Here is a 22606-nt window from a genome sequence, read left to right on the forward strand (position 1 = left end):
CTTACAGTACGTGAGAAGTGAATACTGCGACATAGGAGGCAATCAACCACAAATAAATGTAGTAAATGTTATTCTCGCCTGCTGTACTGCGCGACTATTCTCGTCCGTTCACTTACCGAACAAGTGATTAAGGCAAAAGTTCTCTTAAATTAGCTTTCATTATCGTAAGGCTTTCGTCACAAGTAAACTAAATATTGTCTGTTGACCTTTTTAATGAGCGAGACTTTATAAATTATGTTTCAATTGACATATTAAAAATTTACTCTGTCCGAGAAGAAATCAGTTTCATGGTGTTATATTTCAGGGACTTATCACCGACGCAAGTTGCAATTGGAAGACGCTGATTAGTTCTAATTCTGAGAGTTACGAAAATGCATTTTCTAATACTGTTATCACTATGAACAAAAAATCGTGAAAAATGCAAGGCGACTAATGGCAGAGTATGGGTATTAATGGGCGATGTAAATGGACAGATTGAGAATAGATGCAATTCACTTTCAATGGAGGTGGCATCATTTCATTTTAAATAAAAACATGACTGATTGAGATAACAATATTTGTTTTTATAACCCATACACCTTTATTACACCTTAATTACGATAAGAACGATTACATACATGAAAGTTCCTAAACTCAACACAATATATTTTCAGGCAGCTGAGGTAAGCTATACTTCAACAGCGAGTGTGACCGCAAAAGCCATTCTGACCCTAGTACAATCCATTATATCCATATAAATGCAAAATTTTTCATTATTATGAAACCTAAAGTTTTTCAAGCAATTAATGCAACTCTTGCAACCATTGAATGACAAGGATCAGTTTCAGAAAATGTTAAGAGAGACGGAGAGATGAGATCGAGAGAAAGGATAGCCACTGAGCACTAAGAACATAGTGGTCCATTATATTCAACTCCCCCGTCTAACGGAATATGACACTTATCTCGGTGCTACTTCAAGCCACTGGAGCACATCGGCACCAAAAATCTAATGTATGATGGACGGGACACTCTCATAGAAAAATTTCGTTGGATTCCGCAGCATCTTGTAGAATTTCTTTTCTGAACATATATGCAGCTAGTGAATTTATATTAGGCGGAATGCCCACAATACTTCTGTAAGTTTTTTCTGCTTTTCGATAAGATAAACTTTAGGGTATGTTGACTTGACTTTAAAAGGAATATTTTGGTGTGTCTAGCAGCATTTAGGCAACCTTAGCCAATGCTATAGACACCGCAATTGCTTTTTGCTAGGGCAGCCGAGAGGGGGAAAGGGAGATATTACGCAGTGCAGCAATTATAGAGGTATCAACTTGCTGAGCACTATCTATAAGATAGCCCCATATGCCCAAAACATCATTGGCCCATACCAAAGAGGCTCCACTCCATGCAAATCAGCAATAGATCAGATTTTCTCTCTGCGAAAAGCGATGGAAAAACTGTTTTAATATGAGCATCAGTTGCACCATCTTTTCATCAATTTTAAGGAATAACTTATCATACATTCTCTTTAACCTGGCCCTGAAAAGAGTAATCCGTGATGCTGAGGAAAATGCGAGGGGTATGATCCTCTTTAAGCCCACCCATCTGGGCAATCTAGTGGCCTGTGCTGACGATATCGACATTACGGGAAGAGCAACTCGAGAGGTACAATCTACCATCATCGAACAAGCGGCGCGAGATTTTGGATTGCATATCAATGAAGGCAAGGCAAAATATATGTTGGCAACGTCAGTACCAAGAACATCAAACGGCACTGGTCAAACGGGAAGAATAAAGATAGGAGAATACAACTTTGAGACCGTTGATAATTTCTCTTATCTAGGGTTGAGAATCGCAACTGATAGCAGCTACGACGATGACATCCGCGTACCGTTGTTGGCAGCCAACATATTTCAGCTTACAAAAACGGTTCCGCTCAAAACGTCTCACCGTAGAAGTAAAGCTCTTACTTTACTAGACAATGATCTTGCCAGTTCTCATGAATTCATCTGAAAAAAGGGTTCTTAGCAAGAAAAATTGCGAACTCTTGGCCGCGTTCGAGAGAAGAATCCTTCGAAAAATTTTTGGCCCCCTACATGTGAATGGACGATTCCGTAGCCTACATAACGACGAAATCTATGAGCAATATCATGACCACCAGGTTGTGGATAAAATCCGGCTCAATAGGTTGCGGTGGGCGGGTCACCCAATCCGTATGGATGAGGATCATCCCACCCGGAAAATCTATAAGGGCAATATCTATGGTAGAAAAAGAAGACGAGGCAGACCCTGCCTGAGATAGAACGATGGCGTAGACCAGGAAGCAAGACAGCTTTTAGGGATATCGATTTGGTGGACCGTGGCGCAAAACCGGGATGTCGAATTCCTTATTAAGGCAGGCCTAGACCGGATACTGGTTGTTGCATCGTTGATGATGATCTGAGATCTCATTTCCCTCTATATCACAGTAACAAGGTACCTAACTTCCCAGATAATTCCACCGTATTGAATCCAGAAATAGAATTCAATATTTTTTACACCCTGAACGATCTTTGAAGTGACTTGACTTGACTATCGTTGCAGATTGCAATGCACCTGCTCCTTAACCGCTCGTCAATCACTCAGGTTGCTGGCCTTAGCAGCGGATACACTTCATCCTGAAACACCGTTGCATATTGTACCAGAGGAAAAGTCTATTTCTGATTGCTCTTCGAAAGGAAAGCTTCTCCTCCAGAACTCTTTTTTCCTGGTGCGTCCTAGTTTTTTCTATGTTCGAGGATATCTTCATATCTTTTATGAAACAGATTTATTGGGATTCGAGAATCAAAAGGCATTGCAAAAACTGGATTCAGTTATCCCGATCTCCTTTACGCCCATTGTTTTTCCATAGTTCTAAATGAATTATATAATCAATGCGTGTTCGCAGTGTTTCTAGCAACAAGGTTTTAGAAATTAAAACTCAACATCGTCTCTGTCGCTAGTAGGGATTTTTTATTTGACATACTTCGATATTTCGGGAACAGTTTTTTCAGCGCCGGGAGTATACATCAACCCGAATATCGATATATGTATGTCAATTAGAAAATCACTACTAGCGACGGAGACGGTGTTGAGCTTTAATTCCTAAATTAATTAGTCTATGAGCTCCCCTCATTGCAGTACTCTCAATATAAAAATCCAAAGACTGGAAATTGAATAATTAAATATTGAATTGAATAATATCCGGACAGACAGTGTAGCTAGAAACCTCTTTTGTTTCGCCTTAACTCACCACACTACAGTAGTATAAGCGGCGATGCATTGGTCTAATTATAGAAACATATGTCCATATTACTACATGAGGCCTAAGTCGCCGGTACGAGGCACATGTTTGTTCCAAAGAAGTTTCTCATCTAGAATCACTTCCAGGTTTTTCACTTCTTTACAGAGTTGAAGGGTGGCTTCATTCACCTTTGATGAAAGCCAAAGACCATTCAGTTCTCTTTTTTTCCAAATAATACCTTTGTGGTTTTGTTTGAATTTACTAAAAATCCACACCTGAGCACCAACAGTCAATCAAATCAACGGCACGTTGTAAATTTCTGCACAAGGATTCGGTTCGCATAGTAGTGAGTCGATCAATATACTCCATAGAAATGGCGATAGCACATCAACTTTTCTTTCCTTCTGTTGTAAGGTAGCGATCATCATTCGCTTCAATACAAAGCAATCTCTGTGCTAGCACAGCATAGATCCACTTAATTAAAATTGGGAGTTTCTGAGAACGAATCTTTGAAGTAATTGACCCTTTTCGGACTCCTCCTCCCATAATACCTGTTTCGGAATGCACTAGTGGAGAACTTTCATTTGACATTCTATATGGCTATATTCGGTGAAAAAAATGTTGCACCCCCATATGCGGGGATTTAAAGTTCCAACCTTTCCACTAAATTTCGTATCAACACATTTAATTGTTTTTGAGAAAAGTGCGTGTGATCGACAGACTGATAATAGACAGACAGGAAACCGATTTTAATAAGATTTTGTTTTCAACATATCTAGTTTGTAGCGTTGAACTTTTTGGTTATCCTATTTTTCAATGGAACGAAACGAGGAAAGTAAAAATATAGAAAGAAAATACAAGTAAAACAAATCGGGAAGCCGGAAGCTAGACGCTTCAGGTATGAAAGGTTTTGTGTATTTCTTTTATAAAGAGATTTGAGTGTGCATTTGTCCCATTAGTATGTAGTACGTTATATATTATATATTATGTGAGAATATCCACTTTCAAGTGATATTGACATTCAAAGTCTTGAATTCGACCTATTATAACTTTGTTAGGAATGGTGCGATTTTTACAAGATTTGGTTGGATCATGCTCTATGCTGTAGCCTACATTGCCGCCAAATTTCGTGATTCTAGAAGGAACTTAAAGGGGATTTTCCTGCCAATTACTAAAAATTATAGTAACGTGTTTATTATTAACTTTATTTGAACAGGTATCGGTATGGAGAGTATTTCGGAGCCTAGGCACCATACAGTGGCAGCTTCTTGACTTTTTTCAAATTTTTCGGTTAAGTAGTTTCTGAGAATGGGTCCGTTAAAGAAATAATCACTCCCAACCTCCCGCACTCCCTCATTTACACAAAACCTTAAAAAGGGTTCCAACAGTGTTAATAGATAAGGACAATATATAAATGTACAAATAGTTGTGAACTATCCTCGACTAGAGACCGATTCGTCTGTCCCTCTTCAAAAGACAGACAAGATTTTTTCAACGGCGGGAGTGATAGTCCACGCTAAAAGCTTCAAACACTTTTGGTACATAGTAGTAGTACAATCCCGAGCCAGCATAGAGAGCCAATGAATCTCTCATGCTACTTTGCTCCGAGTACCTGCACGCCCACCATTTCTCACCATGTGCTTCGAGTAATAGATTTTGATTGCGTATACACTTTTATGCACTTCTTGCATATTGATGAACTGCATTTTTTTATTGCTACGGAAGATTGATATCTGAACTTTATTCAATTGCAGAATCAACAATTATGGATTTTTGTTGATTCTAGCAAACACAAAATTCAAATAAAAGTCGAGACGAGGATAGTGGAAGTGGCCTGTCTTAGTTTCTACACTGGGTAGGTTGGTCGCTAGTTGGCTCCAAGCCTATTCTCACTCTCTTTAGGATGGAGTTTTGCTGGCTTCATGACGGATACTCTATTTTAGGAAAGGCGTAACAACTCCAGTCGGCCCTGAGCCGAGGGTAATTACTGCGCTTTCGGTCAATGGACCTCGGGTGCTAATCAGCCGGGGGTTCTGCGACATTTCATAGTTAGATTTTGGCCCACTGCAGATTATACAAATCTATATGTACCCAAAGGTTATGGTTGTCCATAATGAAGAGGTTAATAAAGATCTATCTTCTAGATGAAGTTCTTCTTTTAGTTTGATCTAGTAGCATTGACAGTACGAAGTAAAACCCAGATGTGTCTGGGGGCTACCCGTACAAGTATATAAGCTAGAGACGCTAGCGAAACCATAAATGAGGAAAGAGGTCTCAGGGTGCATGCTGGCAGTACAAAACATTAACAATAGCATATAATCTATGCAGGTTGCGATGAATTTTTATTGTAATTCGTCTGACATCTAAAGAGTACTGAATAACTTCCTTTTTTTGGCATCAATTGTATCTAGATATAGTGTAGAATATATGGGCAAAGTGATTTTTTGATATTCGGAGTCGTTTGAAAACTACAGTGTTAAACAGATAGAATGTCACATGCCAGGTTTATGTCGATCGCCCTAATAAAGCGCGTATTTATCGGTCCGAATGAGGTTCGAATGACTTCGTTAAAATTATAAGAATTAAAGCCAAGGCTTTAGATGTTTTCTCAAGAAACCTAAGGTTTATGGACTAGGTATAGCATATTAATGGTCACTTAAGATTTTATGATTGAAAATCGCATTTTACTTTTTAAATGCGTTTTTCTCGAAACTGCATGTGGAAAATCGGCTGCCACCATAGCCCAAAATCTATCCAACGAAATTCTTTGAAATTTTCACGACTTATTCAGAACATATTTCTACGGTCCGCAAACTAGGATAATTGCGATTCATTCAGTAGTTTTGTTTTTATTCATTGAAGAGGCCGTGAAAAAACACCAAAATTCACAAAAAAAAAAGTTTAAAAAGGCGCCAAAAATTTAGCTTTCATTATTTTTTAATAATCCTAGTTTGCAGACTGTGGTTATGTCCCGCACGTTAAAATGCCACACATTTTTTCTTTAGGATGAGCGCGGCGCCATCTAGCGTACCAGCAGAAAATAACCTTTTTTTTGGAAATGGGTGTATAAATTGCTCTGTATTTCAATAATAAACTATGCTATTGCGCTGGAAAAAATATTACGCATGCTTAAGCGCATGAAAAGCGAAAAATCGGCCTTCACACGGAATGACCCCCTTAATGCGATAGCATTGGAAAGCACTAGCCCATTAGTGACTTTGCCAGCTACGATTAATACATGGAACTCTGAGGGACGGTTTATTATAAACGAGAGTTTGCTTGATAACGCAAATGTGCTCCCTTAGTTACTGTTGTTAATTAAAAGTAGCATTGAGAAAGGAGATATCAAGATATCCCTTGTCCGAAACGAAATTTCAGTATAAAGGAAACGCTCTTTTAAAATATTTTCGGTGCACTGAAAATAGAAAAAAGCCCTAAATGATATGTATTCACATAAAGAAATGGGTCATCCATCTTTAAGCTCCACAATGATTGTTAGTCACAAAATAAGTTCAGTCCGAGACTCGCTGCATCTTTTCTAGTTCGTGATGTTACCCCTATACAAAGCACTACAAATATATTGTTCGTCGATTATACCGTTCGGTCTTGCCGAATTTTTAAACAGAGATAGTAGCTGACCTCGAAAACACCCCGGAGTCCCATCCTCTTCCATAAATGACTCATTAATAATATTAATAATCGTTGGCGCAACAATCCATATTGGATCAGAGCCTTGAAGTGTGTTCTTGTGTATTCTGTTCTTCATTCAAGACCGTAATGGTACACTACAGGATTACGGTACCCTATAGGAAGCAATGTGGTCAGCATTGCGCTCATCGGAGATTATTACCTTGATTTACTCAGGTACTCATTCAAAGCTGAGTCGACGGGTATCTGACGTCAAATCACGATACAAATTCCAGTGCCACCAGTGAGATTTGAGCCGCGACCTTCCGTACGACAGCGTTGACTCATTGGTGAAGATTATTATTTTGTACTCCCAAGTGAATGCGCGAACATTTTAGGATAATTGTCCCATAATAGTTAGGCAACCAAGCCATCCGATCTTTGGTAGTAGTATCCTGCTGCTATCAAAGTTCAACTTCGACTACCATATGACGCATGCCTACAGAAAACGGGCTCTATATTGCATGTGTACATCCAATGAATCCGTTATAGTGAAAATTCCAGGTGTTATTGATCGTAGTTATATAGTACGAAAGCAACTTGGCGGGTGTGTAGTTTATACCCTTCCCCATCCCCCATCTAACATTTCTAGTAAGTACAAACCCCTGCGAGCCATTAAGCACCAAATGCGAATTCTTCGAATATGCAGATTCGCACCCAAGCGATCACATAAACTTTTCGAAAACTTACCGATGATTACACGACTATGCCATCCAAAAATACTTGTGTCCTCCATATCACGGTGTTAGCAGGATTTAATGGACTTTTGTTTGAACACGACGAACGATTAGTAGCGGATAGATTCCATGCTGTCTTGTTTGCAACATCACAAATCGTACGAACAAGGCATAGTTGAAGGCAACTTCGGTGTCGATGAATACGCCGAAAACGTAATCTTTTTCTGATAACCTTTAAAATTTTTGCCGTGAGGAGTCCAATCTCCGTGGATTTTTACATCCATGTAGGTGGATACCCCGTTTGCTTTCTTTGGGGCCTCTGGCCATGACGACATTATGTAGAAACGTCACCAATAACAAGAATAAATAGTTTTGTCAGACTTGGGTTTGGACTTTAATTGCTTCCCAGATTTGACATCGAGATCATGTGTTAATTTAGCACCATTGTATGTTAGCGACCACGCTTGTGGTACGCGCTGGGTTGCCCTATTTACTATGCCATACAAAATATACCCTTTTGGCCTATCTTCCAAGAGTTCATTAAATCATTCAAGCTTGAAAATGAAGATAAAAAAATGTAGTGAGTTATAATCTTTTCCGGCGACTGTATTTTATTTAATTATTCTCGAGGAGGCGAGTGGATTTCAAGAAATTGACGACATCACATACAGAGTGGACTGGACCCAGTCGAGCGTTGGCGACTCTGTTTTGCCCACGCCAATTAGCGAAAAGAAATCACAACAATCTCCAGACTCCACAATTTGCTCTGAGTGTGCGGACGCGAGCCACCGTTTTACATGTTTTTCTTTTTTTGTTTTCATCAGCAGATCCGCAATGACAACAATATACAGCTGTTGGCTTGCATGTGACAAGCTGATGCGCCCGCTTCGCTTCTCTTCTTACTGAGAGCGGAAATGGTCGCAGGGAGCAATATTTACTGCGTTATTCTGGAACAAAGAACTTCCAACTGATGCTAAGAATAAATCGCACTCACCGTTTCCCGTCGATCCCTGCGATCAGGACTACATCGCATAGCTGTTCGCTCTCGAAGTAGTTGTGCATCCTTTTGAGGATGCTTTCCGAATGATCACGACATCGAAAGTACTCCTCCTGGCTTCCAGACGAGGTTATACTAGCCATACTTAGATCCCGGGTTATGGAATCGTCCGTAAAAAGGCTTATCCGGGCACTGGATGCAGTTGATTCCCTACTCGGGCTGTCTTTCATCGACATTTTCACGGCGTTATCAATATTCCACACTGAATAGAAACGATCTGTTTAAACTCAACAGTTTATCAAATGCACAACAGGATCCTTATGGACACTCGGAAAGAATTTGCCTGACACTATTTTGCGGACGTAGCGGTACCGAACTAGAGCAACTGTTTCCGCGACGAACAATGATCATGATCTGAAGCTGCGACAAAGGCAATTCTCCGTTATAACATAAATTTATGGCCTTCTAACCGCACTAAGCGACTTGGAAATGACGAAAATAATGTAAATCCGTTTCAATTTTTGTTTTAAAATGCGTTGTACCAATAAGACCACCAAAATAAACTATTTCCTTTGTCGTAGCTGTGAACAACCAACCTCCTTGTAAGCAGCCGCTGTCAAATGTTTACTTTTCGTCTTTTTGACAATCCATAAAACAACTCATAACGATGGAAGAGTCATCTGGTGATTGTGGTGAGCATGTTAATTCATTGACCCAGGATAGAACAGTATTGTGGGTTGCCAAGATCTTTTGATTTTGTTAGAAAGGATTACGACGTTTTACATTAGAATCATTTCGGGCAAAATTAGAATAAAACCTTGCTGACATTGAAGATTCGTTTATACTTAGAGTTATTAGTTTCATATATGATAGCAAATTTGATGGAATAGGGGACCCACTATTTGTGGATTGCGGGCGAAATTATGAAACTGACATATGAACGAGAATATGGGACTTCGTTACTTCTGACAACACTTCACGTATGTTGTCATCATCAACTGACGTTTGTAGATTTCTTGATTCTCTCAGCTTTCCCTGTATTTTCGCTTTTCCTTGAATTACATCTGAAGATCTGTGAAAATCATTGTTAACTCTGTTCACTAGCATATGACCGATCCTTAATTCGAAAGATGGAAGCTTTAGATATTATTGAGAAGCGGATCGACAGCCTAAACCGCGTCTTGGGCCAACTCCCTGACTCCAACAAAACATCCAGTGGAGAGGAGAATCTCGTCGATTCCTTAATTTCAGCCAACACCCTGATCTCCAGCTCGTTGAGTGGCCGGGAAAACATTTCCAAAGTGGTGGACCGCACTGCTGAACTCGAACGATACCTGGATCCGAATTACCTGGACAGCACGCAAGAGATAAAATCGAAGGAGGTCTACGTGAACACAGTGGCACCCGAGTTGGCTGCCAATTTCGAGATGTTGGAGAAAATCAAGAGCCTCGAGCCTGCTTTGGGCGCCGAGTACTTCCGCAACATCCCAGATGCTACCGAAAAGCTGAAGGAAATGGGTGAGTCAGCAGCGGAGTTAAGCCAGCGGAACGAACTAATTGAGGAAAGCCTTATTTTGGCGATGCAACGGTACAGCGAAATTCAGAGTGGGATCACTGAGTCATTGCGGGCAATGAACGAACGCTTGGACAGGATCGAGGAGAAGCTGCAGCGGAAGAAGGAAGTGGACGTTGATGTGTAAAATTGAGGGGGTTGCAGAGGACTGCAAGGAAGTGTCTAAGGTTATTTATGTCTATTTTCAATGAATATGTACTACATCTTGTGATTATCAAACAAATATATATATTATCTGCTGAAAACCCTTTTTGTTCACGTGGAAATTAAAATTTTGAACATTTCGTTGCTTCTAGGATATCATTTGAACCTTTTGACATATTACGGTGAGCTAGGCCTATCACACACTTCACAGGTTCGGCAGGCTTAAGCTTCTCTACTGTTTCCCATAGTCATATTCATGTTTTTCATTCTAGGGATGGCTTCAGTGCAACTTTTTATCCCACCCCGCATGTCCTTATCGCAGCTAGACTCAATTAAGGTACGCAAAACTTCTACAGATAGAAAAGGAATATGGAGAGCATAGTCAGCTACCCGAAGTCGGGCGACCGTGATCTCTAGGCTTTGTACATGTAAATCTGGGTTGGTTAATGATGTCTTGTTTCATGGTTGCCATTCACCTCTGGGTGAGATATAGTGCGTCAACCATGTCATCGTACACGGTCTACTAAAGTGCGCTTCAAACCCTTCCAGGGCTTTCCGAAACACCCCCACTCCTCCTCCAGCGTTCTGGGTCAAGTGCTCTTGGTTCGACCTACTCGTTGGTCACCTTGGGAGAGTGGATTCTACTACATGGCGTAGTTCAACGCCTATTAATGCAGATAAGAGTAGTGTGATGATCCGTAAGATTGGGAGTCTTGGGTTGATTGGTGTTTATATTCAGTTTGACTCTATTTGCCTCTAAAATCGGGGGTATTAAGTAGATGGCGGACCGGACCAATTGGAAAGCAACATGCCATCTCGGTTGTGGTTCACGGTCCTGGACGAAACCGCAAATCAGCATGAAGGCAGCATGAAGAGCGTCACCGATAACAAGAAGAAATGATATCGGTGATAACATGCAACCCTGACAAACTTCGCTTTGGACCGAAAATTCTTCTCAGTTTTTACCTCGGTGCAACACGTAACATTTGGCGCCATCTTATCTCGCTCTGATAGGGGCTATTTGTTTCTCCGGAATGGACCCCGTGCGTAGAACGTGACAGATTCACGCAGCAGCGGCGAGTATCTAAAATCCACGCACTGTTCCAAAGTGACCTGCAGGGTGTGAATGTGGTTAATGTAGTAGAATTTAGAGCAGAAACCAGCCTTCTCTATGTCGATCAAACTTAACTTCCAAGATGTTCTTCGACATGTTCTAAAATCATTTTAGCTATTATCTTTATCTAGATACTTCCACAATTGTCGGAGTGCCTTTTGAATTTTAACGATCATCTCCTGCTTCCACTCCATACGAGATCTGGAGATTTGCAGTGCAAGTGCAGCTATGAATAACTCCGTGGGGAAACCAGGAAGTCCGGCGGCTTTATCGCGTTTGAGTTCATTGATGGCCGAGATGATTTCTCTTCTGTTTGTAGGGTTGCTTCCCATTTCATCTAGAAGTGGAGGAGCTTCACCGAACGTGATAAGGTTAAGAACCGTGTTGTTAACATCCCTTGCAGGACCATCGGAAGGTTTGCGACCTCATAAAAGTTTTGTCGTGATACGGTATACACTTCCGAAATAATCATTGCGATCTATGGCAGTGTCTGCTTCTTTGACCAACGCAATAACAAAGTGTCCGGATAGCTCAGTGGTTAGAGCACTGGGTTGTCATACGGAAGGCCACGGTTCAAATCTCGCTGGTGGCAGTGGGATTTGTATCGTGACTTTATGTCGGATACCAGTCGACTCAGCTGTGAATGAGTACCTGAGTCAAATCAGGGTAATAATCTCGGGCGAGCGCAATGCTGACCACATTGCCTCCTAGTGTATCGTTGCGGTCTTGAATGAAGTGCTATAACACACTTCAAGGCCCTGATCCAATATGAATTGTTGCGCCAACGATTATTATTATTATTATAATTACAAATTCCCTTTAGCAACGACGAGCCCTATGTGGAACTTCCTGGCATTTCGCAAGATATCGGAATTCAAGGGCGTCACACTCACTATCCTTCGAAGCGGTCAATAGAGCCTTCAATCCTTTCCGTTCATCGATCCGCTTCCACGATTTCGCAGCCAGCCAGATCTTGTAACGTCCCTTCGGAAAGTGACCGACGACGACCTGCGTATCATCCGCGAAAAGAGCATTTTTGATATTCTCAGGCGGGTTACTCAATGTATCTACCGTCCGATCAACAAGATAACTCTCCTACTGTCGAGCAGCACCTGGATCGGAGCTCCCCAACCTTGCGAGAAGTGGCAGACGCGATATGCAAGCAAACGTTGGCGCATATTTTGCTACTCACATCCAGAAGATAACTCCTAAATCTACTGCCGATCGTGAAGTGCTAATTACTCGTGCCGTGTCGGTCAGTTGAAACTCAACTGAACTCTGTGTTCGAACAATGTGCCACCAATAACGAGGCGGTGGAAGCTGGAGGAATCCCCAAACCTCCTACCATTATCCTAATGCTCGCTAAGGCCGTGTTTCCCCATCGCATGTCTGAAATGTGCTTTTAGAGCCCACTTTGACATTTAGATCTTCTATTACGATTACAAAATCACCTTTAGGAAGCCTCTTCTGAACTGTGTGTAATTTTTTGTAGAAAGCATCCTTCTCCACTATATCAGAAATCTCCGTGGATGCATGGCACGTATAGTTGTGATGCTAATAAACCATGACCGGAATCTTTCAGTCAGAATCCTGTCAGAAACCGGCCCCCAGGTAAAAAAATCGTATCTTGCGGCAGCTGTTAATAACAATGTGACACCGTATTCGCGTTTTCTACCACTTGGCTTTCCTGGGTACAAAAGTACATTGCCGCAAGAGGGAGAGGATTACTCTCCAGAGTCCCACCATCTTACTTTGCTTAGGCCCGGAATGTCCTGCTTCTATAGTTGCAATTCCCTCTCGAGTTGGAGAAAACGAGCGCAATATCGTTGTTGAGGAGCGTGCGCATATTCCAGAAACCAATCATAACCTATTTTCTATAGCCATAGGTCGTAGCTGTCAGGTCAATCCAAATCCGAGGCGCTGTTGACGTTTAGATAGCAATGCATTTTCCAAATTTGCAGGTTGCTAGCTCATAAAATTGTATCCTTCGCCTTTTATGACAAGCAGGGAGTACTTTGAGTTTAACACCAGATCGCAGGACTAAATCTCAATATGCCTCCGATTAAACTATGACTACGCTGAGTTGTACGGCCCATTTACACTTCGATTCGCTCTTCTAACATTGTTGTCATCTCCGTTTCTTCATGTGGACTGCTTTCTTATCTTCCCCATCTCTTCTAAAGTATACATACTTCCTCCATAAAGGTTATTCGAATTAACTTGTAGCATGCCAAAGCCTCTTCCTTTTCACTGGCAACAATCAGGAGAAAGATAATTGCGACAGCGCTGGTTATCAATGAGAAAACGAGATTCCTTGGAACATTTCAGCGAGGCAGAAAGAAGAGGCCTTTAACGGTGTCCTCCTTCAAAAACTTTATAATACCGCCGCAGAGCATGGTGCCAATGAATCTTTAATTAAGTGGATCTACGCCACGCTAACGCAGAGATTGTTGGGTGATGAAGTTAATGCTGATCGCTACCTGACAGCAGAACTATCGAGACCGTCCCAAGGAGGTGTGTTATCACCATTTCTGCGAAGTTTGTTGACTCACTACTATGTGAACTAGAAAATCCGTTAACGAAAATCTTCGTTTTGACTGTTTAAGTAAAGTTATGTAACTATAAATAAAAAAAACCGAAACCCTTTCCGCTTACTTTACTAGAAATTTAAATGTCACCTTCTTCAGTGCTTGGGTTTAGATGAGGAAAGAAAAGAAGGAAAGGAATTCCCGAATCGTTCTATTTATACTTAATTTTCTAGGTGTCGCGCGGATAATTAAACCCTCTCTTCACTTGCTGGTTACTCATCTCACCGATGGAACTAATATTATAATTTTGTTCACAAGGGCGTCTTCTGATGAATTTGAAGAGTCAGGAGTAACCGTTGTGTTGATCCCTATTGAGAAGTTCATCCTTTGGTGTTTTAAAAATTTCTAGATTTTCGGCTACGTCTAATTTCCTTGTATCGCTTATGTGGATCACCAACTTTCCGTTTGCCCTGGAAACCATGTGTTAATTTAGGACGATAAAACAATATGTTTTTCTTCTGGTAAAAACGGAGGGGAAGTTGGATCAAGTCTAAAAAAAAGCAATTTTAATATCGATTCCAAACCTTTGTGGTACAACAACAACAACCGATTGCGTTTTATGTTTTGAATTCATTCTTTATCTTCAAAATAAAAAAAAAACCAAATTAATATGTTATCCCATCTCCGAGAAATCACAATTTTAAAGATATCCTACTGATCCCGACCTACGTATGAAAAGTGCCCTTAAATCGATATTCAATTCTATCGCACAACCCTTATCGCTTGGATTCTCGTACATATTTTCAGAGCTGTCATTCATGCGCGGTGAGTAAGCTCGGTCAAATGACAATTGGACTGTCATTGCCTTCTGTCGCCCTACCAGAGGCGTGCACTCTCCTGTCATAGTCCCACGCACCGTAGGAGTAGAAAATCTGCTAAAATTATTTCAAATTGAATACACACCACCAAAATGACGAGCTTAATAGATTCAGTGAAAATGCCGAAATTGCCGGAAAATCAAAAATCTTTCGCAGGCATTCCCCAGGCAGTATTTGTTGTGAGTAAAAAATCGATTTGAATTTCTCGCCTCTATAACCTCATTCGTTTGGACAATACCAGAAATGGATTTATCAATACTTCGTGGTGATTAATTGCAGGAAGACATCGATCAGTTCATGGCACTATCCGAAAACGAAAGTAATGTCGAGAAAGTTTTGCAACGGCTGGACGAGCAGCACGGCAAATACAAATTCATGGAGTTCAACTTGGATTCGAGGAGGCGCCGGCTGAAGCAACAAATCCCTGATCTGATCAAGTCGCTGGAGATGGTGCAGGTTCTCAAGGATCAGACGGAAGAAAAAGAAACACAGTTTTTGCTGAGCGAGCAGGTTTTCGTCAAAACAATTGTGCCGCCGACAAAGACCGTGTGTCTGTGGCTGGGGGCAAATGTGATGCTGGAGTATCCGCTGGACGAGGCCGAAGTCCTGCTTAAACAGAATATGGAATCAGCAATAGCAAATCTGAAAAGTGTGGAGCACGATCAAGACTTTTTGCGGTAAGTATGCCCATACCCAAATTTTAACAGATAGGCTGGGTACTTGGGGAATCCAGTATCTCTTGAGGAGTGCGCCCCAAACGACAGCTTTGAAGCGCAGCTGTCACAGACGAATTCATGTATGTCATTCAGAGGGGCGAAGTTACCACCCATACGCACAGAAAGTTAATTATAAAAAAGGGTAGAAAACAACCAGAATCTGTGGTTCCATGTTAGAAACGTTGGACAATCGGATTTCTTAGGGGGATGGGAGCGGCTACTTTGCCGGGTGTTGCGTTTGGGAGAGGCTCTACAAGAGATAAGACCTGATATTTCCGGGAAGTAGTGACCGTGGTAATAACGATAGGGGAGAGAGACATCCAACATTTCGCCTGTGCTCAAGGGGCTCAATTTGTGATGTAATGGTCACATCACCAATGAGTTCAAAAGCTCTTCGTTGAACATTATCAAGAGCAGACAGTGCAGTTATACCTGCATCCGCCCAAATGTGAGAAATGCATTCGAGTCGAGGTCTAAAGTGAGTTTTGTAGATCTGCGCTAGGTCGAATGGTAAAAACATTTTTTGCAACGATTCAGAAATCCCAAACATTTCATCGCATATTTCACAATGCAGATGTGGTCGGTCCGGCTGAGCTTACTAGAGATGTTAATACCCAGTATGTTGAGTGAGGGTGAGTCGGAAATATTCATACCGTCGACTAGAATAGATTATGAGGAGGGGGAGCATATAGTTTATTCGAAATGAGACAGCAATGGCGTTTAGAAGCATTGAACTGAACCAGATTTGCTTTGCCTCAAGCAATAATAGAGGATATGTCCTGATTCAATGACTTAAACATGCGCTCCCGGTTGACACGTAATGTACTACGACGAGAGTCAAGCCGCGAATCAAACGAATACATGAAGTCAAGGGTGCTGTCATCAGCAAAGCTGTGGATTGAATTGAAAGTGCGGCTTAAGAGGTCATCAATGAAGATGAGAAAGAGGGTGGGTGACAGAATAGTACCTTGAGGTACCCCGGCTTTTTGGGTAGGAGGCTTTAAGACCAAATGCTCGAAGTTTGGGTAGGAGGGCAGGGTGCCATACTCTGGCAAAAGTCTTCGAAATATAGGGTAACAACTTTGGCCTCGCAGTGATTATGAAGACAATGATTCCATTTTTCCGTGAGAAGTGTCATCAAGTCACCGGTCGAGTGCATAGAACGAAATCCGTATTGTTTATCATTGACAAAGTGGTTTGAGTCAAGATAGGTCATTAATTTAGAGTTGATAAGTTTTTCAAAGACTTTTGACAGAATTGAAGTTTATACTATTGGTCGGTAGTTAGAGGAATCACGAGTCTCTCTTTTTAAGGTTTTGTTTGCAAAACAAAACCTTATTAAATTCGGTTCAATGTCTGTCTGCCCGTCTGTCTGTCTGTCACGCACTTTCCTCAGAAGCGGCTATACCGATTTACACGAAATGTGGCGCGAAGGTGGAAAGTGTGAACACTTAGACATGCAGTGAGTGATATCCTTGTACGTTGAAATTAAGGGGGTCCCCATACATGCAAAATGGGAGTATAATATTTTTTTTCCACCAAATATAGTCATGTTGGTTATCAAATGAAAGGTCTCAATTAGTACTTTTTGATTTCTGTCTTAGTTTTAACATTTGTTAGAGAGGGTTGAGTGGGAGGGGTGGAAAGTAATGATTTTAACGGATCCATTCTCAGAAACTACCTAACCGAAAAGTCTGAAAAAAAAAATCCTACTCCTTCAATTGTTGTACTTGCACTACTTCGAAATCTTGACAGTCATAGTTTTCTTCCACTTACTGGGAAAGGCCCAATTCCCAGGATTAACAGACGAGTGGACGAAGTAGAATGCAATAATGCAATGAACAGTGCAGGGATGGTGAAGACCGTGAAGCTCACAATTTTGCCTTGCTTGAGCGCATTGATGGCCGAAATGATTTCTCGTTTGTTTGAAGGAGTTGTCGGTATCCGCATGTGATGATGACTAGCCATTTCATCCACAAAAGGTGGGACTTCATTAGATGTTACATGCTTGAGAATCGTGATGAAATTTTTTCTCCGTCTCTTAACTTGTTCGTCGTTGTGGATGGAAAGTCTGCCGTTAACGTCCCTCACAGGACCATAGAAAGGCTTTGCACTACCTGCAAGTTGTTTCGTGATGCAGCACACGGTATCTAATTTTACGGCGCCCCTTCGGAACATGTCCACGCATTTCACTTCATCATCATCATCAAGGGCGCAATAACCGGTATCCGGTCTAGCCCTGCCTTAATAAGGAACACCAGACATCCCGGTTTTGCCCCGAGGTCCACAAGTTCGATATCCCTAAAAGCTGTCTGGCGTCCTCACCGACACCATCGCTCCATCTCAGGCAGGGTCTGCCTCATCTTCTTTCCCAACCATAGATATTGCTCTTATAGACTTTCCGGGCTGGATCATCCTCAACTTGACGGTCATGGTATCGCTCATAGATTTCGTCGTTATGTAGGCTACGGAATCGTCCATCCTCATGTAGGGTACCAAAAATTCTTCGGAGGATTTTTCTCTCGAACGCGGCCAAGAGTTCGCAATTTTTCTTGCTAAGAACCCGTTCTTTGGAAATGCAACATTACTCGGTATGCAGCATTCTTCCGTTCCGTTGCTAGCTTACATTCAGCGTCAAACCAACTTTTTGCGGCTGGGGCCAAGTATGTATGTGGCCGTATTTATGATTACGCTCTTCCGGTGATTGTGAAGATCATTTGTTGATGCTTCATCTGCAGGATCTATGTTGACTGCGGTTATTGCGGTATCCATTTCTCTCTTATAGGTATTGCGGAGGGCTGTGTTGTGGATGGCTTCAGTGTTAACTCTCACCTGATTGTCAGAGGGCATTCTGGGTGGTGTTGCTATTCGAGCTCGAAGTACCATGTCAACGAGATAGTGATCCGAGTCTATATTGGCCCTTCTATATGTTCTGACATTCATCAAGGTTGAGAGCTGGCGGCATTCAAACAACACGTGGCCAATTTGGTTGAAAGTGGTCCCGTATGGAGAGGCTCATGTATGTTTGTGGACGGCTATCCTCGCAAACCGGATACTTCCAACAACCATTTCGTGTGACACTGCTAATTGAATCATCCGCAGTCCGTTATCGTTGGTATCCCTATGTAAGCTATGGGAACCGACGTATCGCCTGAATACGGGCTCCGTTCCTACTTGACTGTTGAAATCCCCAAGTATGATATTGATATCAGACTTGGGACAGGCTTCGAGGGTCCGCTCAACTGTAGCGTAGAAGGTATCCTTCTCCGACTGTCCAGTCTCCTCTGTAGAGGCGTGAACGTTTATGAGGCTTATATTTCGAAACTTGCCTCGCAAGCGCAGAGTGCATTGCCATTCGCTTATATTTTCAAAGCCGATAACAGCACTAGTAGCACAGCGCCAGTGTCGATCTCAGTCATATTCGAGTGCCCACAGCTTCTAAAGAAATACTTTGGCATCCATCATCATTGATATCGCTAAGTGGACTGATGAGTAACGCTATATCCAAGGCGATCATCCTTTAAGTTGCGTCATGCTGTTCATAGAGGTTAACCTTGGTTTGGAAAACGTTGGCTTTCGGATGACTGATCAATACTAGTGATGTTTCTTTGTTGTCATCATTAAGATCAAATCCTGTGATGGGATATCCTGGAGTTAATTTTTATGACTCTCTAAATTTCCTAAAGTTTTTAGGAGGACCACTAATAGTTTTCGGATTTCATTTGCAGTTGTAAGATTGTTAGCACCAATCATCAAGTCATTCATAGAGCCGTGATCTCTTCGGAGAATTTCGCAATCTAATGGATATTCCATGACGTATCCATTGGCGAGTTTCTGAAGGCATCTTGCACCTAAATATGGCTCGGATGAAGTTCCATACTCCATTGTACATAGTTTATAGCATTGCAAGGATAAGTTTGAATTTTCCTTCAATCAAATCAGATGGAAGCCTTTGTCTCCTTGAATCTGGCGTTACATCATGTGTACGTCTACCTCATCAATTTGATGTATTGCTTTTAGAGTTTGTCATTCTTCTGAAGATTCAAGTTTCTCAGTACTGTTTGAAAAAGGCAGGCTTGCAGCGAATTACTCGTTGTCGTTGCTACTCTGCTGGATTTTGCCTCGCGGGGGTTTCTGGTAGCTGCTTAGTGTGCCAAAATTCCCCAACCTGGCACTCTAGTGGTTCATCGATCTTGTGTTCAGCTACATCGGTGAGAATTTTGCCAACTTGATTTTCCCCAGGCACAAGAGTTGGAGGTAATGTTCTGGTTCTATAAGTATGTCAATTCGTTTTGATTAAAGATTTAGAGTCCGTGAAAGCCATGGTCTCAGGAAAAACGGGTTGACTCTCACTGAATAATTGGCCACTCTTGACTGGAGTTCGATGATAAGTCCCATTTCTTTCACGAGTTTAGGATTCAAATTATTTGCCAGAGAGATGTTTAATTTTCGTAGTAATTGGGATTGGTGGCCTTAGGGGTCGTGCCATCGATTGTTAACGGGTCGCTTATAATACGGGGGGAAGCGTCCCCGAGGTACCCGAGCAAGTAGTTCTGACCCGCCAGCTGGCATAATATCTTCTCCTCGAGAAAGTTGCTCTGTGAAGAGCGATCTGCGAATGATCGATACACCCCGGGACACGCTGGCAGTCCCCGGAACCGCCGGCAATTCCTTGTCGTAATCGACGGGGTGATGTGAGCCTAGCTCTGCCAAGGTGGTAGTTATGGGATGTATCAGGAGCCAGCCCCTTCTGGACCGCGGTCGGGTAGTGTGCATTGAACCGGTATTAGTGTTGTAGTAGTCCCTTGTCGTAATTATTATTATTATGCATTAGAATCTGTGGAAGTGAGATTTACTCGATTCCTGATCTTTACAAAGGACCTTCCCTACTCGAATTATCCTCTGTCTGTATGCACTTATGTACCAGTGAAGGAACTTTTTTCAAAGGGGGCTGAACCGTAGTTTCAGCATTCACGAGGTGGAAATCGCAAATCTAACGCCTCAGCCACCACGGTCGCCGTATTATTCTTCAAGAGATGTGATTTCAGCACCAGTTTCAGACGTCTGTGAGGTTCGGGTGTCTGATAATCTTTTAAATCACCTCCTCGAGGATGGGGTCTTTGTAGAATTAGTAGACAGTTATGGAAACCTGTCTTGGTTATAACTTGGATCTAAAGATCAATAATGTGATGTCTGGGAGGTGGCTCGTGATGATTTTTCCGGATGGATTAGATTTAACTCTTGTTGACACTAAATTCTTTTTCAATATCCCGATTGAACATATTAGCAATTTTGAAATGACTTTTAAGATGGTGATAGGGGGGATTCACTTGGTAAATGCTTCTCCATAGGTGGATGGGTTCTGAGGTGTTGTTATCATTAGATGAGCGCTCTGGCAGAGTGGTCTGACATCACACCATGACTGGTCGTCAGCTTTACTAGTTTCGGATCTATACGATATAGATATAGAGTATTGATTGACTAGGTATGAAGAATCTGGGGGACCGGTGTTATTTGCGTTGTTTTTCTGGTTTAGAGGTGTAGCTTCTTTCTCATTGACAATAGTCAACTGCAAGAAATTTGCTGAAAGCTGTTGACATTTTAGTTCATTACAACTTTGCGTATTTCCTTATCCAATAGAATAAGTAGTTAATCAAATTATTAGTGGTCAGTAAAACTCTTCATTTTTTCCATTACAGTGATCAGCTTACAACAACCGAAGTGAATATGGCTCGAGTATACAATTGGGGCGTGAAAAAGCGACAGTCTGCCGGCAAAGCTGCTGCATCTTAAAAGTTATTGGGGAAAAAGCTTTTATTGTAAGGGCCTACATGATTACATGTGATCCTTCCTAAGTGGATACTACATGCATACGGTTTTCCTTTAGTTACATTTCTATTCAGTTGCACAGGACATTAAGACCTAGTTTCACTCACATATTGCATTTTTTGAAGAATATCGAATACTTTGTTTTGGAACTAATTTAATACAACATTTTTTACATAAACTAGAAATTGTCATTGCTTTGAGTTGTTACTATCGAGTAGGTCGATTATTGCAATATTTTTCATTTGGCGAAGATGTACGCATTCTAACATTTTGTCTAAGAATGATAATAATAAAAATACTACGTTTAAGCATTTGAAAATATCCATCCTATTTTTTTATTAAAATATTTACTGAATTGAAGGGCATTAACTTTGTAAATGGGGTCTATGGGAAGTCCTTGGTTCGTGATTTCGCTTGATGATCTGATGATAATGATCGCCTGTGTGATTTTTGATCCCTTGATTTAATATTACGCTACATTTGTTTCTTTGATAATCAAGTCTAAGTTGAGTCTTCCAGCCCAAGCAAACGTCTGATATGGACTCAAGTAAATAGTAATTTTTCGTATCAAGAAAAATTGCGCATATACTGACATTTATTACTCCCTAGCTAAGTTTAATTGCTTATTTATTTCGGCCACGTTCATTATGTCCAAAGCTTGAAGTTAACTCTTACGTCTTTGATTCAAGGTCCAGAAATAACCGAGTTGAAGGCCGCGAGAAAGTTATTTTTTATTATTGGCGGAATGGTTTCCATTGATACAATATTTGATTAATATCAACTGTCTCTATCGGTTTGAATACTCGACTAGACTGTCGTGTGACCGTGAATAAATGATTCGTTTATAATGTTGCTGGTGCATTGATACTAGCAACAAGTCGAAATGCTTTGTCGAGCAACAAACTATATTCCCGAAAAAAGACGGTGTCAGGCATGTGTTATTTTTAGACGAATTCGATGTAAACCACGCATAGTTCATTTAACCATTTGTGCTTAAAATAGAAATAGTAACTCAGCATGCACATGACACTTCCGTCTTGTTACAAAATACGACAGAATTTCAGATCTTGCTGAGTATGTCTCATGTGTATTGGGAATGTGGCGCGTACATTCCTATATACACACTTAGGAGACTTAAGGAATGGAAGCTAAAGTTGCCACCATCAGCATAACTCCGGAATGTAAGCCTCTACCATTGCTCACAGTTGCGTGCACTATAGAA

General features: G+C 41.4%; 4 protein-coding genes across 6 annotated transcripts in view; 3 read left to right on the forward strand and 1 right to left on the reverse strand.

The window, feature by feature from the left end:
• Positions 1-463, forward strand: part of LOC119658709 (uridine-cytidine kinase) — a 59606-nt gene extending 59143 nt beyond the window's left edge. Inside the window, exon 9 of one of the 2 annotated variants that reach the window (XM_038066320.1) lies at positions 305-463. In XM_038066320.1, the coding sequence (XP_037922248.1) occupies positions 305-348 (44 nt within the window). In that variant the 3' untranslated portion in view covers positions 349-463. The remainder of the gene's footprint in view (positions 1-304) is intronic. The other variant, XM_038066324.1, reaches the window with a different exon arrangement.
• The window catches only part of LOC119658707 (kelch-like protein 5), a 28257-nt gene extending 19024 nt beyond the window's left edge, over positions 1-9233 (reverse strand). For both annotated transcript variants that reach the window (XR_005250274.1, XM_038066317.1), the window contains exon 1: positions 8600-9233. Coding sequence is in view for 1 of the 2 variants with exons in the window: in XM_038066317.1 (XP_037922245.1) it covers positions 8600-8838 (239 nt within the window). In the remaining variant the exon portion in view is untranslated. The remainder of the gene's footprint in view (positions 1-8599) is intronic.
• Positions 9234-9576: 343 nt separating this feature from the next.
• LOC119658710 (dynactin subunit 3) lies at positions 9577-10420 on the forward strand. Its single transcript, XM_038066325.1, has one exon. It carries the CDS (start codon positions 9733-9735, stop codon positions 10300-10302), a length of 570 nt encoding a protein of 189 aa, XP_037922253.1. The 5' UTR covers positions 9577-9732; the 3' UTR covers positions 10303-10420.
• Positions 10421-14819: 4399 nt separating this feature from the next.
• Positions 14820-21705, forward strand: LOC119660295 (prefoldin subunit 3). The gene is made up of 3 exons (XM_038068767.1): positions 14820-15018; positions 15119-15516; positions 21255-21705. The coding sequence occupies exons 1-3, from the start codon at positions 14932-14934 to the stop codon at positions 21346-21348; spliced, it is 579 nt and encodes a 192-aa protein (XP_037924695.1). The 5' UTR covers positions 14820-14931; the 3' UTR covers positions 21349-21705.
• Positions 21706-22606: the final 901 nt, after the last annotated feature.

Source organism: Hermetia illucens, chromosome 6 (genome assembly GCF_905115235.1).
Source record: "Hermetia illucens chromosome 6, iHerIll2.2.curated.20191125, whole genome shotgun sequence".
NCBI classification, from domain to species: Eukaryota; Metazoa; Arthropoda; class Insecta; order Diptera; family Stratiomyidae; genus Hermetia; species Hermetia illucens.